The following is a 16,828-nucleotide window of genomic DNA, read 5'->3' as shown; positions in this document are numbered from 1 at the left end:
GTACTATGTTTTTTTCACCCTTTGCAAATCATGTAGGTAAAAAAAAAAATAGTATAAAGATAATAGCTAAGAGTTAATGAGCACTTATTACAGATACTATACTATGCACACATTATCTAACTGAATCCTTACAATGAGGCAAGAAATACATCGTCACTCCACTTCACCCACGAGGAAACATGCTTGGGGAAGCTAGGTCATTGCCCCAGGCTACACATCCAGGGAGCTTCGAACCGCAATGTGCACCCGGCAGCCTGACTCCACACCATGCTATATGCCATTTCCAGACTTTGCTTATTTGTTCTAATACTTTTCTTCAATTACTAGCCAGATTGAATAGTTTTTCCATGTACTTGTTAACCATCTGCATTTCCTCTTCTGTTCATTTCCTTCATGCGGCAGCATTTCTGATGCTTACACGGCACCAGCAAGCCAGGGGCTCAGCACCAACTAAGCAAGCATACGCCCAGGGCTGGATGCTAGACAAGCTCCTTTTGTAGCATTTATCAGTCATGGTGGAAACTCCAGATCACTAGGACAAAACCCATCTGGATGGTTTCTATCCTATGCCCTAAATCAGAGCATATAACTGACGTTCCTTACCCATGATGACAAGACTGCCTGAACCTTAGTTCCCATCAAGAGTTAGCAAACCTCTCTCTCCTAGACCCTTCTGAGGGATGACAGTCCTATAAGGGTCCACAACTTGGCAAAGGGCAAAGCCACCTCTGATTGTGTTTTAGCAATACGTGTCTTCTCCAGGACCAAAAGAACACTAGACAGAAAGTCAAGGAACAACAGCAACAAAAGCTGTCGTGAAGATTAAGAAGCAACAAGGGTTGGTATTAGGAAAAAAGGTCGTAGAGCTGGGAAATGTGGCCCAGAGTGGGAAAATGAAAATACTACACACATAGACCAAGGTTAACTGAGGCCACCTGGTGGTGCGAGAGCAGCTCTGCAGGCAGACCCTTAAATGTAAAAATACAGATAAAAAATAGGGACTAGTTATAGAGTCCTACCATTTTGAGCTAGACAGTTTCTTTGAAATCAACAAGTTCAAACCCTTTATTTAATAGTTGGGCCAACTAAGATCCAGGGAGGTGAGACATATCCAAAATCACAGAGCTAGTCAAAGGCAGTGCTAAGCCTGGAACCAAGTCTCCCAGCTCCCAGGCCGATTCTTTGAACTCTTCCATCATGTTTCCTTTTTGGTCCTTGTTTTTTTAGTATCTACTTTTTAAAAAGAATTTTTTGATATAATTTCAGACATTTAGAAAAGTTGCAAGAGTAATACAAAGAATTCTTATAAACCCTTCACCGGGGACTTCCCTGGTGGTCCAGTGGTAAAGAATCCCCCTTCCAATTCAGGGGACACGGGTTCAATCCCTGGTCAGGGAACTAGGATCCCACATGCCATAGGGCAACTAAGCCCATGCGCCACAACTACTGAGCCCACGTGCCTCAATTAGAGACAGAAAACCCACACAACACAACTAGAGAGAAGCCCACGTGCCACAACGAAAGATCCCACATGCCACAACGAAGACCCAACGCAGCCAAATAAATAAATAAATAAATAAATAAATAAAATAATTTCATTTAAAAAAACCCTTCACCCGAAGTCACCAAATATTAACTTTCTATGCTACTTGCTTTATTACTCTCTTTTTCTCTCCCTAAATACTTCAGTGTGTCTTTTCTAAGAACTAAGACATTTTCTAACATTACCATAGTATAATTATCAACACCGGGAAATTCAACATTCTTTAATACTATTATCTAAGGTACAGACCTTATTCAAATTTTGCCAATTACCCTATCAATGTCCATTATAGCAAAAGAGAAAAGATTTTTTTCTAGTCCTGGACTCAATCTAAGATCACATGGTGCAGTTAGTAGTTTTTTGTGAAGTTTCCAATTTACATAAAAATTGAAAGAATAGAATAAATAATTGCACATTATTTACTAACTGCTATCATTTTGCCACATATGCTTTTCTGTCTCTCTCTCAGCGTCTATCATCAATATTACCCAGAGAACTTCCGCAATAATAAAAATGTTCTACACCAGCGCTGTCCAATACATTGCCATGAGACACATGTGGCTATAAAGCACTTGATATATGGCTAGTGAGACTGAGGACTGGAGCTTTAAATTTTATTTAATTTTAATGTAAATAGTTCTATGTGGCTATACTTGCTACCCTATTGGATAGCACAGGACCCAGATATATATACGACATCTGTGTTTAAAAAAAAAAGTAAGTTGGAGACATCATGACAGATCAGCCCTGATTACTTTCAGAATGCAATTCCTAACAATAAGGGCATCCTTCCACCCACCACACCACCATTATTATACCTAAAAAAAAAAATGTATAGTCACTCCTTCCATCATTTGATATCCATTCCATATTCAAATTTTCCCAGTTGTTCCCAACTTTTTTTTTTTTTAATATTTATTTATTTATTTGGTTGTGCCAGGATTTAGTTGCGGCTCTCCAGCTCTGTAGTTGTGGCACGCAGGCTTCTTAGTTGTGGCATGCCAACTCTTAACTGTGACATGCATGTGGGATCTAGTTCCCTGACCAGGGATCGAATCTGTGCCCTCTGCATTGGGAGCGCAGAGTCTTAACCACTGCACCACCAGGAAGTCCCCCAAACATATTTTTATAGCTGTTTTTCTCCCAACCCAGGATCCAATCAAGATGAACAAACTGTACTCAACTGCTGTCTCCTTAATCTTTTAACACCTAGAATGCACTCCCTTCTTTTTCCATGACAATGATTTTTAAAGACTTCCACCAGCTGTCTTACAGAATGCTAAATCCTGCATTTTTCTGATTGTTTCCTCATGGTTAGATTTACAGTGAACATTTTTGTCAAGAATACTAACTACACAAGTTAGGTTGCATACTTCTTACTGTACACACCAGGCCATCCTCCTACTGGGGATACTAATTTTGATACCATGGTTAATGTGGGGTTTGCCAGGTCACCCCACTGTAAAGATACATTTTCCCCTCAGTAATTTATAATTAATAAGTGGGGTGATATTTTCAATGTTTCTTGTTCTTAAAAGACAAGCCAAAATAAAGGTCTCAAGTTTACCTAGAAAGTTTATTTACTATTTGATAAAATATAAATGCCAGTTTCTTATACATGGAGTCACATCTTCACATAGGATTTAGCTTTTAAAGTCAACAAATAAGGCAAAAAATCACATATTTCCAAAATTATACCCCTGAAAAGCTCTTAGGAAGGCAACAGAATAGAGTGTGGCATATTATCTTTCTATAGGTTCCAAACGGCCAGTTTTTTGCTTTGCTGTGCTGTGTTTTCAGTGTTCCTTCAGTTAAATATCAGATAAAATAGTTGGCTTACGTTTGAGGACCTTAGTGTATTTAAAAAGTGTATTGTAAAACTCTAGGACTGGGGGAGAGGGATAAATTGGGAGATTGGGATTGACATATACACACTATTACTATATATAAAATAGATAACCAGGGCTCCCCTGGTGGCGCAGTGGTTAAGAATCCGCCTGCCAATGCAGGGGACACGGGTTCGAGCCCTGGTCCGAGAAGATCCCACATGCCGCGGAGCAACTAAGCCCGTGCGCCACAACTACTGAGCCTGCGCTCTAGAGCCGGCGAGCCACAACTACTGAAGCCCTAGCGCCTAGAGCCCATGCTCCCCAACAAGAGAAGGCACTGCAATGAGAAGCCCCTGCAATGAGAAGCCCGCGTGCAGCAACAAAGACCCGACGCAGCCAAAATAAATAAATTAACTAAATTAATTAATTTAAAAAATAATAAAATAGATAACTAATAAGGACCTACTGTGTACAGCACAGGGAATTCTACTCAATACTCCTTAATGACCTATGTGGGAAAAGAATCTTAAGAAGAGTGGATATATGTATATGTATAACTGATTCACTTTACCATACACCTGAAACTAACACAACACTGTAAATCAACTATACTCCAATAAAAATTTTTAAAGATAAAAAATTAAAAAATAAATCTCTAGGACTGCACTATAAGAGGCAAAGGGAACTGAGGCAGAGAGAGGGGACAGCATAGCAACAGCTCCCAAATTACACCAGAGGCTCTATCCACGAAATGCACAGGAGGAAGAACCACCCACACTGTTTAAATGGTTGTTTCTCTCCTTCTCTTTCTCCCCCACCATTTTCCTGGATGGTATTATCAACTCCCTATAGCTTAAGTGCATATATAATGAGGTGCACCTGTATTATCAAGTTAGCTCTCTCCACACTAGTGAGAAAATACACATTGGGGAAAGGCAAGAGAGAAACCTTTGGAAGTCAGAGCATGTTCCTGAATAACATGGTCCCAAAACAGGGACCTCAGGATATCACCAGTTTCCATGGGCAGGCTTCTGTTCTGACCTAGCCCTGCTCATTATTAGATAAGGCAGTAAAGGCTGTAGTCTCAAGTTCAAAACCCTATCAGTTCACTCTAATCCTTCTCCCTTCTCAAAAGGGCTGGAGCAGCCATGAGACACCAAGAAAAGTAATTAAAATGTATGAAGACTATAAAAAAAATCAATAACTCAATAAGAAACAGGCAAAGAATAGACACAGGCAACCCACAGAAAAGGAAATACAAATTTACTTAAACATATGATAAGACACTAAACATCACTTATCATTTAATGAGAAGTAAAACTATGCTGAGAACACAATTTTTTTTTTTTAACCAACCAGACTGGCAAAGATAAAAAAAAAAAAATCTGACAACATATCATGTTGGTAAAGGTATGGGGACTACAGCCGTACCACCCTGAATGCCCCTGAACTCGGAAGCTAAGCAGGGTTGGGCCTGGGTAGTACTTGGATGGGAGACCGCTTGGCAATACTGGGTGCTGTAGGCTTAAAAAAAAAAAAAAAAGATGATGTGGGGAAAGGAGCACTCATTGATAACAATAGGTTCCCTCCAGGCGAGGGAACTGGGGAGCTGGAGGAACGGAAAGAATTGTAAACTATGTGAGTGCATTAAATAAATGAATAACATTTCCATTTTTAAAACAATAATTTTAAAATTTGGACCAAAGATACAATTTTGCCTCCCAATGATCACGTTGAGAGGCCTGAGCCCAGATACTGAATGCCACTCCTCTCTCCCCGAGCATCTTGTGGTCCCGTGACTCCTCCTCCTAAAGCTACTGGAGCAGCAGGCTTTCATCCGTGTGATATTTACTGAGGCCTCACTGTGTGTCAGGCACTGTTCTAGGCTTTGGGGCATCAACAGTAACCAAAACAGACAAAAACCCCTGTTCTCGTGGGGCTTACATTCTACAGAAAGAGACAGTGAATAAATGAAATAGATTCCAATAGGTCAAACATTAAATAGTGACAGGGGCTGAGAAGAAAAAGATAAAGTGGTGAAGGGGAGAGACATGAGGGAATCAGGGTAGGGAGTCTTTAGATGGGGGAATCAGGGAAGGCCTCGTTGAAAAGAGTGACTTTGGGGTAAAAACCTGCAGAAAGTCAGGAAGCAGACCAGGTAGATAACTCAGCCAAAAGAGCATTTCACTCAGCGGGAACAGCAAGCGCAAAGGCCCAGGGGTGGGAGTGTACCTGGTAGAGGCAATGAATAGCAAGGGAGGTCCATGTGGACCTGTGCATCTAGCCAGAGAGGAGTAAATGTGGAACAGGAAATGAGAAATGGAAGGGGTCGTATCAGGTGGGATCTTCAGCTTGTACGCAGAGTGAGATAGACAGTCCTGATGTGTTTGAGCAGAGGAGTGACAAGAGCTGGCTTACACTGTAACAAGACCACTGGCTGCTGTGTGATCAACAGAATGAAGCGGGGCAAAGGGCAGAAGTAGGAAGCCAGGTTAGGAGGCTACCGCCTTAATCTAGGGTGGAGATGATGCCAGCTGGTGGGTCAGTAGGGGTGGTGAGAAGTGGCTGAACGCTGCCCACATTTTGAATGTAGACAAAACCAGATTTGCTGAATACAGGATGTTGAGGAAAAAAAAAAAAAAAAATCAGGTCAGTTCCAGGCATGTCACATTTTAGACATTTACTAAGCCTTCAAGTGGAGATGCCAAGTGGGCTATTGGATATACAAACATGGAGTTCAGAGACAAGGCCAGGCTGGAGATACTAATGTGGCAGTGATCTTACTATTGGTGGTATTTAAAGTGATAAGGTTCGGATGAGCTCACCAAGGGAATGAGCGTAGATAGAAAAGAGCCCTGGGCAAGGAAGGATTTGCCATTTTATAGAATTCTTTCCAAAAGTTCCTTTTTTTCCCCCTCCTCTTCAAGAACTCCAGCTATAATATGACAACCCTATAAGAATGAATAGTTACGCTCGTAAGCCAAGGTGTGGTATAATTCCACCTCTTTCCCAAAGATGGGGCTGGACCTGAAATGACAAACTTCATACAGTGCCACTCACCTTTCAGAATAAGCTGAGACTTCTCAAAAGGCAGGGCCACTCCTGCCCGGCTGGAGCTGGCAGATGCCATGTCATCACCAGGAAACTGAAAGACAAACAAAGCAGCAGGTTTAGAGGATATCTGATAAAAAGAGACGGAGGAACTGAACCCAATTTTAATATCTGAGTTTAAAGAGATAGAAGCAAGAAAATATAAACATCCAGGACTTCCCTGGTGGTGCAGTGGTTAAGAATCCATCTGCCAATGCAGGGGACACGGGTTCGAGCCCTGGTCCGGGAAGATCCCACATGCCACAGAGCAACTAATAAGCCTGTGCGCCACAACTACTGAGCTCGTGCGCCACAACTACTGAGCCTGCGTGCCACAACTACCGAAGCCCGCGCACCTAGAGCCCGTGCTCCTCAACAAAAGAAGCCACCGCAATGAGAAGCACACGCACAGCAACAAAGAGTAGCCCCCGCTCACTACAACTAGAGAAAGCCCGCGTGCAGCAACAAAGACCCAACACAGCCAAAAATAAAAAAATAAATAAATAAAATAAATTTATCTTTCAAAAAAAGAAAATATAAACATCCAGGCAACTGCAGCCATGCTGCTTCAGGCAGAGTGGTGTCTGTCTCGTAATGACTACTGAATCTGGGTAGGACTTGGATGGACTAAGAAGGACACAGCACTGCTACGTCAACCTTTTAAGGAGGGAGAGCCTAAAATAATATCTCCAAAAAGAAAGTCACAGTTCAACAATTTTTTAAAAAGTAGGGACCTTCCTGGCAGTCCAATGGTTAAGACTACGAACTTCCACTGCAGGGGGCACGGGTTCAATCCCTGGTCGGGGAACTAAGATCCCAAATGCCTCACGGTGTGGCCAAAAAATAAATAAATAAAATTTTTAAACATTAAAAAAAATTTTTAAAGTAATATTAAACCAATTTTTTAAATGGACAGATTTTAATAAAAGTTTCTCCAAGAAGGTATACCAGTAAATGTGCTTATTGGCCAAGGAAATGACAGACCAGGATTCAATCTACATCTTCTGATTCCAAAGCCCAACATTCATCCAGTCGACTACCCTGCTATCACCTGCATGTGCACACGGACCTGGCCAACAAAGCACATGAAATAATTTTTGATGGACCTCATTAGCCATAAGGCATCCCCGTCACTCCATCTTGGCTAGAAGCAGAAGTCTATCTTGCATTTTGAGTGGCTCTTTTACTCATACATAATTGTGTAACATCGTCATTTGTCATTTAGAAAATATTTGGTTCACTGAGTTCTATAGATATTCCAAATGTTGACACATTTCATTATACCCTATCCAAAATATCACATTCGTGAATGTCACCACTGATCTCATCAGACAAGTTTTTGAATATTGGGAAGCTGTCAAGCTGTTTGTGGTAGATGGAAGTGTTCCAAAATTCTAATTTTCACTTAAAAAAACTCATATTTTATCATTGGCAACAAGCACTGTCAGTTGTTTTCCTTGAAGTGACAGGCTTACTTCATTCAACTTCAGGAAAATGTCTGCCAAACGCCCGAATCTATTAACGCTAGTTTATCTGTTGATTTTTTTTTAAAGTAAAAATGGTATTTCATGAAAAAAGCAACTATATAATACAGCTTTTAATTCAAACAGTCATACAAGTGCTTTTTCTCAACACAACAATTATACTTCAGTACGCAGGAGAAGTGCTTTAGGCGTATTTCCCATTTTCATCACATAGAATATTAAAAAGACATGCATGCACATGAGTAAAGACAATACAACCGGTAATTTTTACTGCTTCGTCAAGCACATTCTTAAGTGAAACTGGCTTTCTTTCCTTTTTACTGAGCGGGCCATGGTGAGGAACACAATGACAGCAGCCCAGGCCAGTGGTAGTGCCCTGATTCGTGCTATGGCACCAACAGTTTCACTGACCTTTGCTTTTGCACCATGAGTGCATGCGTCACAGTGAAAAAGGCAAAGTTATCATGAGAATAGTTTTGATCCTGCAAAACCCTAAAACTCTCGAGGGGCCACCAGGGGCCTGAGGACCACACCTGAGAACAGCTGCTGTAAAAACACTATGAAATTCCTGTTCTATTCAACATCATTTATACCTTCTTTCATTCTATTTGTATCCGATGTCTCTCCTAACTCCCGATTCTGAAGAGCAGTTCAGACTTAAAATGTGGTTATGAATGTACCATATTACTCTAAGAATGGAAGCCATTTGTATGAGAATTAAATGTAGCTACTGCTAAGTCACACTGATTTTGACATTTTCCACAGCTGAAGTCAAAGAATTCTATGCTTCGAGATTTTAGCCAAAACAAAACAAAACCATTTGCCTTATTTATGAGATTTCCAGTCCAAAAAAAATTTAAGGGACCAGTTTTTTCTGGACTAGTCCGTAACAGGCATTTTACTTACATATAAAGTAGCAGTGGAAACTTCTGAAATGTTATGGGTAACATATAAGAATACAATACTACAACTATTCTTATCAAGACTTCTAGAGACCAGACCTCCATGGTATTAAATCCAAGAGTGAATTCTCAATCCTTGTCTTAGATGACCTATTGGCAGCACCTGACACAATGGGTAGATGACTCTTTCTTCCTCGAAATGCTTTCTCCTCTTGGCTTCCAGGACACCACACCTGCCTCATTCTCTTCCTGCCTCTCAGGCTGCTTTTCCTCAGCCTCCTTTGTTTGCTCCTTCTCTGCTCCCGAACCTCTAACCACCCGAGTGTCCCATAGCTCAGGCCTTGCACGTCTCCCCTTGGTTATCTCAACCCGTCTCATGGCTTTAAATACTATATATTTGTGGACAATCCCAAATGGGTGTGTCCAGTACGAACCTCACCCTTGAACCTCAGGTCCTCTTTGCGCATTGACAATACTGAGCTTCTGATACTCGCCCTCAATCCTGTTCCGCATCTCAGTTAATGACAACTCCTTCCATCCAGTGGCTCAGGCCAAAATACTGGGGCTTATTCGTGCTTCCCCTTTCCCTCTCACACCCCACATTCAACCCATCAATAAATCCTATTGATTCTACCTTTAAAATATTTCCAAGCTCATCTGCCTGCCAATGCAGGGGACACGGGTTCGAGCCCTGGTCCGGGAAGATCCCACATGCTGCGGAGCGACTGGGCCCGTGAGCCACAGTTGCTGGGCCTGCGCGTCTGGAGCCTGTGCTCCGCAGCGGGAGAGGCCGCGATAGTGAGAGGCCCGCGCACCGCGATGAGGAGTGGCCCCCACTTGCCGCAACTGGAGAGAGCCCTCGCGCAGAAACGAAGACCCAACACGGCCATAAATTAATTAATTAATTAATTGATTTTAAAAAAAATTAAAAAAAATATTTCCAAGCTCAAACATTTCTCTCCATCTCCACTGTCACTGCCTTGCTCCAAACACCATCATCTCTTAGCTGGGTTATTGTTTTTCCTGCTTCTGCCCTCTGCCCCGTTCAAACGAATTTCTACGTTCAGCAAGAGTCCTGTCTTTTAATATGTAATCAGATCATATCACTGTGCTATTCAAAAGCTGGAAGCTATCCAGTGGCTTCCCATCTACCTCAAAGTCCTTGTAATGACCTTGGAGGGTCGGCGTGATACACTACCACACACCTCTCTGACCTTGCCTCCCATTTCTTTCCCCTCTCCCTACCTTCCCCATGGGCTTCCTCGCCGTTGCTTGAACATGCCAGCCATGTTCCCCCATCAGACTTCTACCCCTCTGTCTAGAACGCTCTTTTCCCAATTGTCCACATATACAGCTTATTCCTTCACTGCCTTCAGGCATTATCTCAAATGTTGCTTTCTTAAGGGGCCTTCCCTGACCGCCCTGTCAACCCCACCTCTCCACACACACTGTACCCATCCTTCCCTAGCTTACCTTTCCGCCTTAGCATTTATCACTGACACGGTTCATAGTGTATTGATTTCTTGTATTTATTGTCTCCCTCCTCTAGAATGTAAGCTCCATGAGGGCTGAGATGTGTGTCCCCCTCTTAGCCCTGTAGCCTACTATCTGGAATAGTGCCTGGCTCCTAGTAAGAACTCCACATTTATTGAATGATTGAAGAGGAGTATCAACTTTCTGAAATTCAAAAGGATAATGTTTTGACTCCCTTACAGTTTTTTTGGTAAAGCAATAAACATATCAACTCTTTTACCCATCAGATTAGCAAGAGATCAGAAGTCTGACAACAGTGTTGCTGAGAAGCCTCACAGGCTTCTGGAAGCAGTGCAAGTTAGATGGTACCTGGCAACCGCTGAGAAGTTAAAGATGCATATATTGTACTTCCCAGGATTCCACTCCTAGCTATTTGCCAATAAAGATGCATATATTGTACTTCCCAGGATTCCACTCCTAGCTATTTGCCAATAAAGATGCATATATTGTACTTCCCAGGATTCCACTCCTAGCTATTTGCCAGGGGAAAATCTTCCAACAAATGCAGAAGAAACCATGTTCAAAATGTTCATCATGGCAATGTTTATAACAGCAAAAATTTATAAATAACCTAAATGTCCATCAATGAGGGAATGAATAAATTGTGAAATAGTTATAAAATGGGATGCTATATAGTTCTTGAAATGTATGAATTCAACCTATATGTACAAACCCCAAACTATAATACTAGACCTAAAAAAAAAAAAAAAAGCAAGTGATAGCCTAAGCGTAGGGCAATGCCATTGGTATACACTTGAACTTTCACAAAACAATTGTATCTACTGTTGTGGACACACATGAATGGTATAAAAGTATAGAAGCATGGATGGGAAGGAACCACACCAAGTTCAGGACAGAAGTTACCTCTAGGGTAGCGGAAGAGGGAGCAGGGGAACTGGAGTGAACAGAGAGACCAAGGGAACTTCGACTGTATCTGCAACATTTCACGTTTTAAAGGAAGAAGTTCTGAAGCAAATACAGCAAAATGCTACTATTCATTAAATCCAGATGGTGGTTTTTATGACTGTTTGTTATCTTATTCTCTGAACCACTTCATATGTTTGATCTTTTTCATAATTTAACAATAATTTTAAAGGGGATAAAAAGATGATATCTTGAGTAATGAAGGAAAGATTAATGATTGTAAATTAAGCCTCGGGGCTTTTAGTAACAGAGGTTAAAGCACTAAAAGCTGGAAATCCATTATTTATAGACTTTAAAAAGAAAACAATTTAAAAATCTTTACATCTACTGGGACTCGTTCTAAGGGTAGTAGCAACTCGACTAAGGATAGTTTTTAAACTAGCTTGTTCTCCCTGAGCTTTAGCTGTTTTTAGCCTTTGCTCTGAACTAGAGAGAATTCTGGAGAATGAAACACAAAGCCCTCACATGGCCTGTTACATGGCAGAAAGACCAAACCTTTCGATCTATACTTCGTGGTTCCAAAACAAAATCAATCAGATAAATTCCAAAGGCGGCTCAGAACAAAACCAACAGGGAAAGCAGTAGAAATAGAGTAGATACGACTACCATGTTTTCTTCCTCCCATGTCTTTCATAATTACAGGCCACTGTTTACTAACAATAGCCCACGTTATTTATGCAGGGCTTTGTCTCCAGATCCATTAGCAAGATACTACCCTGACACTACAAGGTAGGTATCTTTTCTTTTCTTTTTTCTAAATAAATTTATTTATTTTATTTATTTATTTTTTGGCTGCGTTGGGTCTTCGTTGTTGCGCACGGGCTTTCTCTAGTTGTGGCGAGTGGGGGCTACTCTTTTGTTGTGGTGCGCGGGCTTCTCATTGTGGTGTCTTCTCTTGTTGCAGAGCACGGGCTCTAGGAGCGTGGGTTTCAGTAGTTCTGGCCCACGGGCTCAGTAGTTGCGGCTCACAGGCTCAGTAGTTGTGGCACACAGGCTTAGCTGTTCCACGGCATGTGGAATCTTCCTGGACCAGGGCTCGAACCCGTGTCCCCTGCATTGGCAGGCAGATTGTTAACCGCTGCACCACCAGGGAAGTCCGGCAGGCGGATTCTTAACCACTGCGCCACCAGGGAAGCCCCAAGGTAGGTATCTTGAATTGAACCTTTGCAATCCATGTATAAAGACAAATAACCATTACTGTTGAAGGGAAAGTACCCCAAAGTACCTACAATTTCTGTCTCAGGGCCCCATATTGGACAGGGCATGAGGTCCAAACTCCTACTAGTCACTTTAGGAAGCTTATGAAACCTGAGACCCAGATTTTACTCTACACCTGTCTCAGCAGCACAAATAGATGACTCTGTACATGCACACAAGTAATTTTTTCCCCTGCTAATAGTGATGAGAAGTATTTGCATTCAAATCATTTCCAAAAAAAGTGAGTTAGCAGAAGCCTGGGGCAGGCAGGGGGAGGAGAGAGAACATGTTTAAAACATCACCAAAGGTTATAGATGCACAATGAATTTCATTATTCAAGGAAGTCATGGATTTATCATGAGAAAAAGGGGGAAGCCAGAACTAAGTATGGTAGATCCACCCAAATTTCTTGAAAAAAAAAAAAAAATTATCCTCTGAACTTAACCTCTATGTAAATCTCGACAAGCACTTTTTAAAATAAAATATAAAATAAAAGAGTAGAAAATATTGAAGTACACCATACATAAAGGAAAGTATTATTTCATAAAAAGTTTGTTCAGATAAATGTACATTTACATCTTCATGTATACTGGGTCATGATATAAAATATGTATATGTCTTACTAAAGATTGTAGTCAAAACCTCTTGAGAACAACTGCTCTACAACAATCCTATCTTAGGGTTTTAGATTAGAGAGACACAAACACTAAGCAAACAGACAAACACTAGATTGGGGACTAACTAGTCACTCAGAGAAATGTCATCAGTTTATTATGATCATTTTAGGTCTGAGAAATTTTCCCACATCTATGTAAAACAGTATTTATTCAGTCATTCAATACGTATTGAGCATTTATTCTGTACCATTTACTGTTTTTGGTGCTAGTGATACATCAATGAATAAAACATTAAAAAAAATTCCTACCCTACAAGATTCTCCGGGTAAAGAGCCAAGAATGATCCTGGCTCTGGCAGGGGAATGGGAAAAGTAACCATTGTGATATATGCCCAGAGTGTTCTCGTAACAGCAGCCTTCACTCCAGGAAAAAGGCTCTACCAGGCCTTATGCCAACTGGGGGGAGGAAATTTCCCTGAGGCCCCCTCTAGACTTCTTATTACACTGAGAAAGGAAAACAGTTACTAAACACTTGTAAAGGTCACAGCCCAGGGACAGAGACCCACTAAAAGACTGAGATTTAATCATAAAATTATAAAATGCTTTCCCTCCCCCACACTCTGCCACCATATCAAGGGTCCAATAAAATAACAGTGGATTACAGCTGAAAGAGCTAAAAGGTGTATACTCTATTTAAGAAAGAGTTCTTAGGGAAGACCAGAGATTACAGGGGAGACAAAAACAAGGATACTAGCATAATTTGAGGCCTCTGGTACCTACAATTACATCAATCATTAAACACAAGCCAACTCCTAGCCAGATTACACAAAACTCCCAACTAGACAAAGGCCTATTCACCTCAGTTCCTATTACCTAATACATCCTGCCTGGCTTTCAATTAGAAATTATAAGTTATGCTAAAAGGTAAGAAAAAATAGTGTGAAGAGACAAAGCAAGCATCAGAATTAGACTCAGATAGGACAGATTTTGGAATTATCAGACAGGGAAATTTAAATAACTATGATTAATATGTTAAGGGCTCTAATGGAAAAAGTAGACAACATATAAAAACAGATGGGTAATGTAAGCAGAGACATGGAAACTCTAAGAAAGAATCAAAAGAAAATGCAGAACATGGTAACAAAAATGAAGTATGCCTTGATGGGCCATGAGTAGACTGGATGTGGCTGAGGAAAGAATCAGTAAGCTCGAAAATGTATTAACAGAAACGTCCCAAACTAAAATGCAAAGAGAAAAAAAGAATTAAAAAAAAAAGAAAAAGAAAATACAGAACTGCCAAGAACTGTGGGACAATTTCAAAAGGTACAAAATACACATGACTGGAATATCAGAAGAGAGAACAGAGCAAAAGAAATATCTGAAGTAATATGGTCAACAATTTCCCAAAATTAACGACATAACACCAAATAATAGATCCAGGAAGCTCACAGAACATCAAGCAGGATGAATACAAAAATCAAAAAATAAACTTAAAAAAGAAGCAAGGAGAGAGTGCAGTGAAATATTTAAAGTGTTAAAAGAAAACACCCGGGACTTCCCTGGTGATCCAGTGGTAAGGACTCCGTTCTCCCAATGCAGGAGGCCTGGGTTCGATCCCTGGTCAGGAAACTAGATCCCGCATGCATGCTGCAACTAAAGATCCTACATGCCACAACCAAAGATCCCGCATGCCACAACGAAGATCCCGAGTGCCGCAACTAAGACCTGGTGCAGCCAAATAAATAAATAAATATTTTTTAAAAGAAAAAAGAAAAAACCCACCAGCCTAGAATTTTGTATCCAATGAAGTTACCCTTTAAAGTGAAGGAGAAAAAAAAGACTTTCTCAAACAAAAACCTGCCCTGCAAGAAATGTTGAAAAGAAGTTCCTTAGAAAGAAGGAAAATGATAAAGGTCAGAAACTTCTATCTACACAAAGAAAAGAGCATGGCAGAAGGAATAAATGAAGCTCCAACCACTGGCTTCTTTATACAGTAAAATATTGATACTTAGGGGAAGGGCATATGTGGGAAGCGGATGCCAAATAGGGAACAAACGAGAACTAGAGAGGTGACGAGAGGTATGGGGAAAAACCATGCAGTGAAAGAACACAGGAATTTGGGAGGGGGTTGGAAGTAGAAATGTTAAACGTTGTGGACAAGGCAAGTCTCACTGAGAAGGTGACTTCTGAGCAAAGATCTGACACAGGAGAAGGAGGGAACTGAGGATATCTGCGTTAGAACATTCCAGGCAGATAAAAGGGCAAGAGCAAAAAGCTCTTGAGATGGTTGCATGTCTTGAAAGTGTAAGGAACGAAAGGGGGCCAGCGCGGCTGGAGGGCAGTGAAAGAGGAGGAGGAGGATAGTTGTAAGAGATGCACCTGGAGAATTCCCTGGCAGTCCAGAGGTTAGGACTCCGTGCTTTCACTGCAGGGGGCATGGCTTGGATCCCATAAGCCACACGGTGCAGCCAAAAATAAAAAAAAATTTTTAATTAAGAAAAAAAAATGCAACTGAATTTATCCTGTTAGGTAAAATCATCCTTAATCAACTATGAAATGCCTTGGAGCAGTGGTCCTCAATTCTTTCTACACATTTGAATACCTGGAGAGCAATAAAAACTAAATGCAACAAAAAAAACCCCACTGACAACCAAACCCTAACCTCAGAGATTCTCATTCGATTGGTCTGGAGTGGGCCGGGGACAGCTGTGTTATTTAAAAGCTACCCAAATGATTCCAAAGTGAAGTTGGGGCGAGAACCACTGGATCAGTGTTACTGAATCAGTTGAGGCTTCAACTAATTTGACTGCACTGAAAGTAGGACTTTACCTCTATCAGAATGCTCAAGGTTAAACTAAAATTATGTCCCAAAATTGCAAATGAAAAAGTGGGGGGGACTTCCTGGTGGTCCAGTGGTTAAGAATCCGCCTTCCAATGCAATGGATGCAGCTTCAATCCCTGGTCGGGGAACTGAGATCCCACATGCCGCAGGGCAAATGAGCCCACGTGCCACAACTACTGAGCCCTTGCACTGCAACTACAGAGCCCACACACTCTGGAACCCGCACGCCACAACTACAGAGCCCGAATGCCACAACTACTGAGCCCACGTGCCACAACTAGAGAGCCTGCATGCCACAATTACTGAGCCCACGCACTCTGGAGCCCGCATGCCACAACTAGAGAGAGGCCCGCGTGCCGCAAAGGAAGAGCTGGTGCACTGCAACAAAAGATCCCTCTTGCCGCCACTAAGATCCGAAGCAGCCAAAAAAAAGAAAAAGAAAAAGTGGGGTGACATGTAACTCTAGGAACAGAATACAGTGGAGGAGCTGTTCCAGGAGTGGTTCCAAGGAGACTAAGTATTGCACCACCTTCCTTGATGCCAACTTTTCCCACAGAGAGTCTTTCAGGGGCTCTCAATGAACATGACAGATTAAACACCTATATTTATCTCTGCTCCCTTCTCAAACCCTATCAAAATGTCAGGAAAGAAACACAAAGAACGTAAACCCACTAAAAAAGAATGGAAAAGGAAACAACAGAGATGGCAGCAACATTTTGGAAAGTGGCAAGTGAGTTGAAACTGAAATCTAACTGCCTGCGATGGGGGAAGTGGGGTTAAAAACAGGAGGGCTGGTAAAAACCTGCATGGAAAAGAGTCCCAGACTCCAGTCCCCACCCACTTCAGCTAGGCACTCATCCCTCCTTAA

The 16,828-nt window shown here is 41.5% G+C and overlaps 1 protein-coding gene across 1 annotated transcript in view; it reads right to left on the bottom strand.

The window, feature by feature from the left end:
• The window catches only part of WWP2 (WW domain containing E3 ubiquitin protein ligase 2), a 148,304-nt gene that overhangs the window by 117,692 nt on the left and 13,784 nt on the right, over positions 1 to 16,828 (bottom strand). Inside the window, exon 2 of the mRNA XM_082436155.1 lies at positions 6,433 to 6,517. Within this exon, the coding sequence (XP_082292281.1) occupies positions 6,433 to 6,502 (70 nt within the window). The 5' untranslated portion in view covers positions 6,503 to 6,517. The remainder of the gene's footprint in view (positions 1 to 6,432; positions 6,518 to 16,828) is intronic.

This window comes from Balaenoptera physalus, assembly GCF_965194825.1.
Source record: "Balaenoptera physalus genome assembly, chromosome: 19".
Lineage (NCBI taxonomy): Eukaryota > Metazoa > Chordata > Mammalia > Artiodactyla > Balaenopteridae > Balaenoptera > Balaenoptera physalus.
Note: the sequence above shows the minus strand (reverse complement) of the source record. Positions and strands in the feature narration are given on the sequence as shown.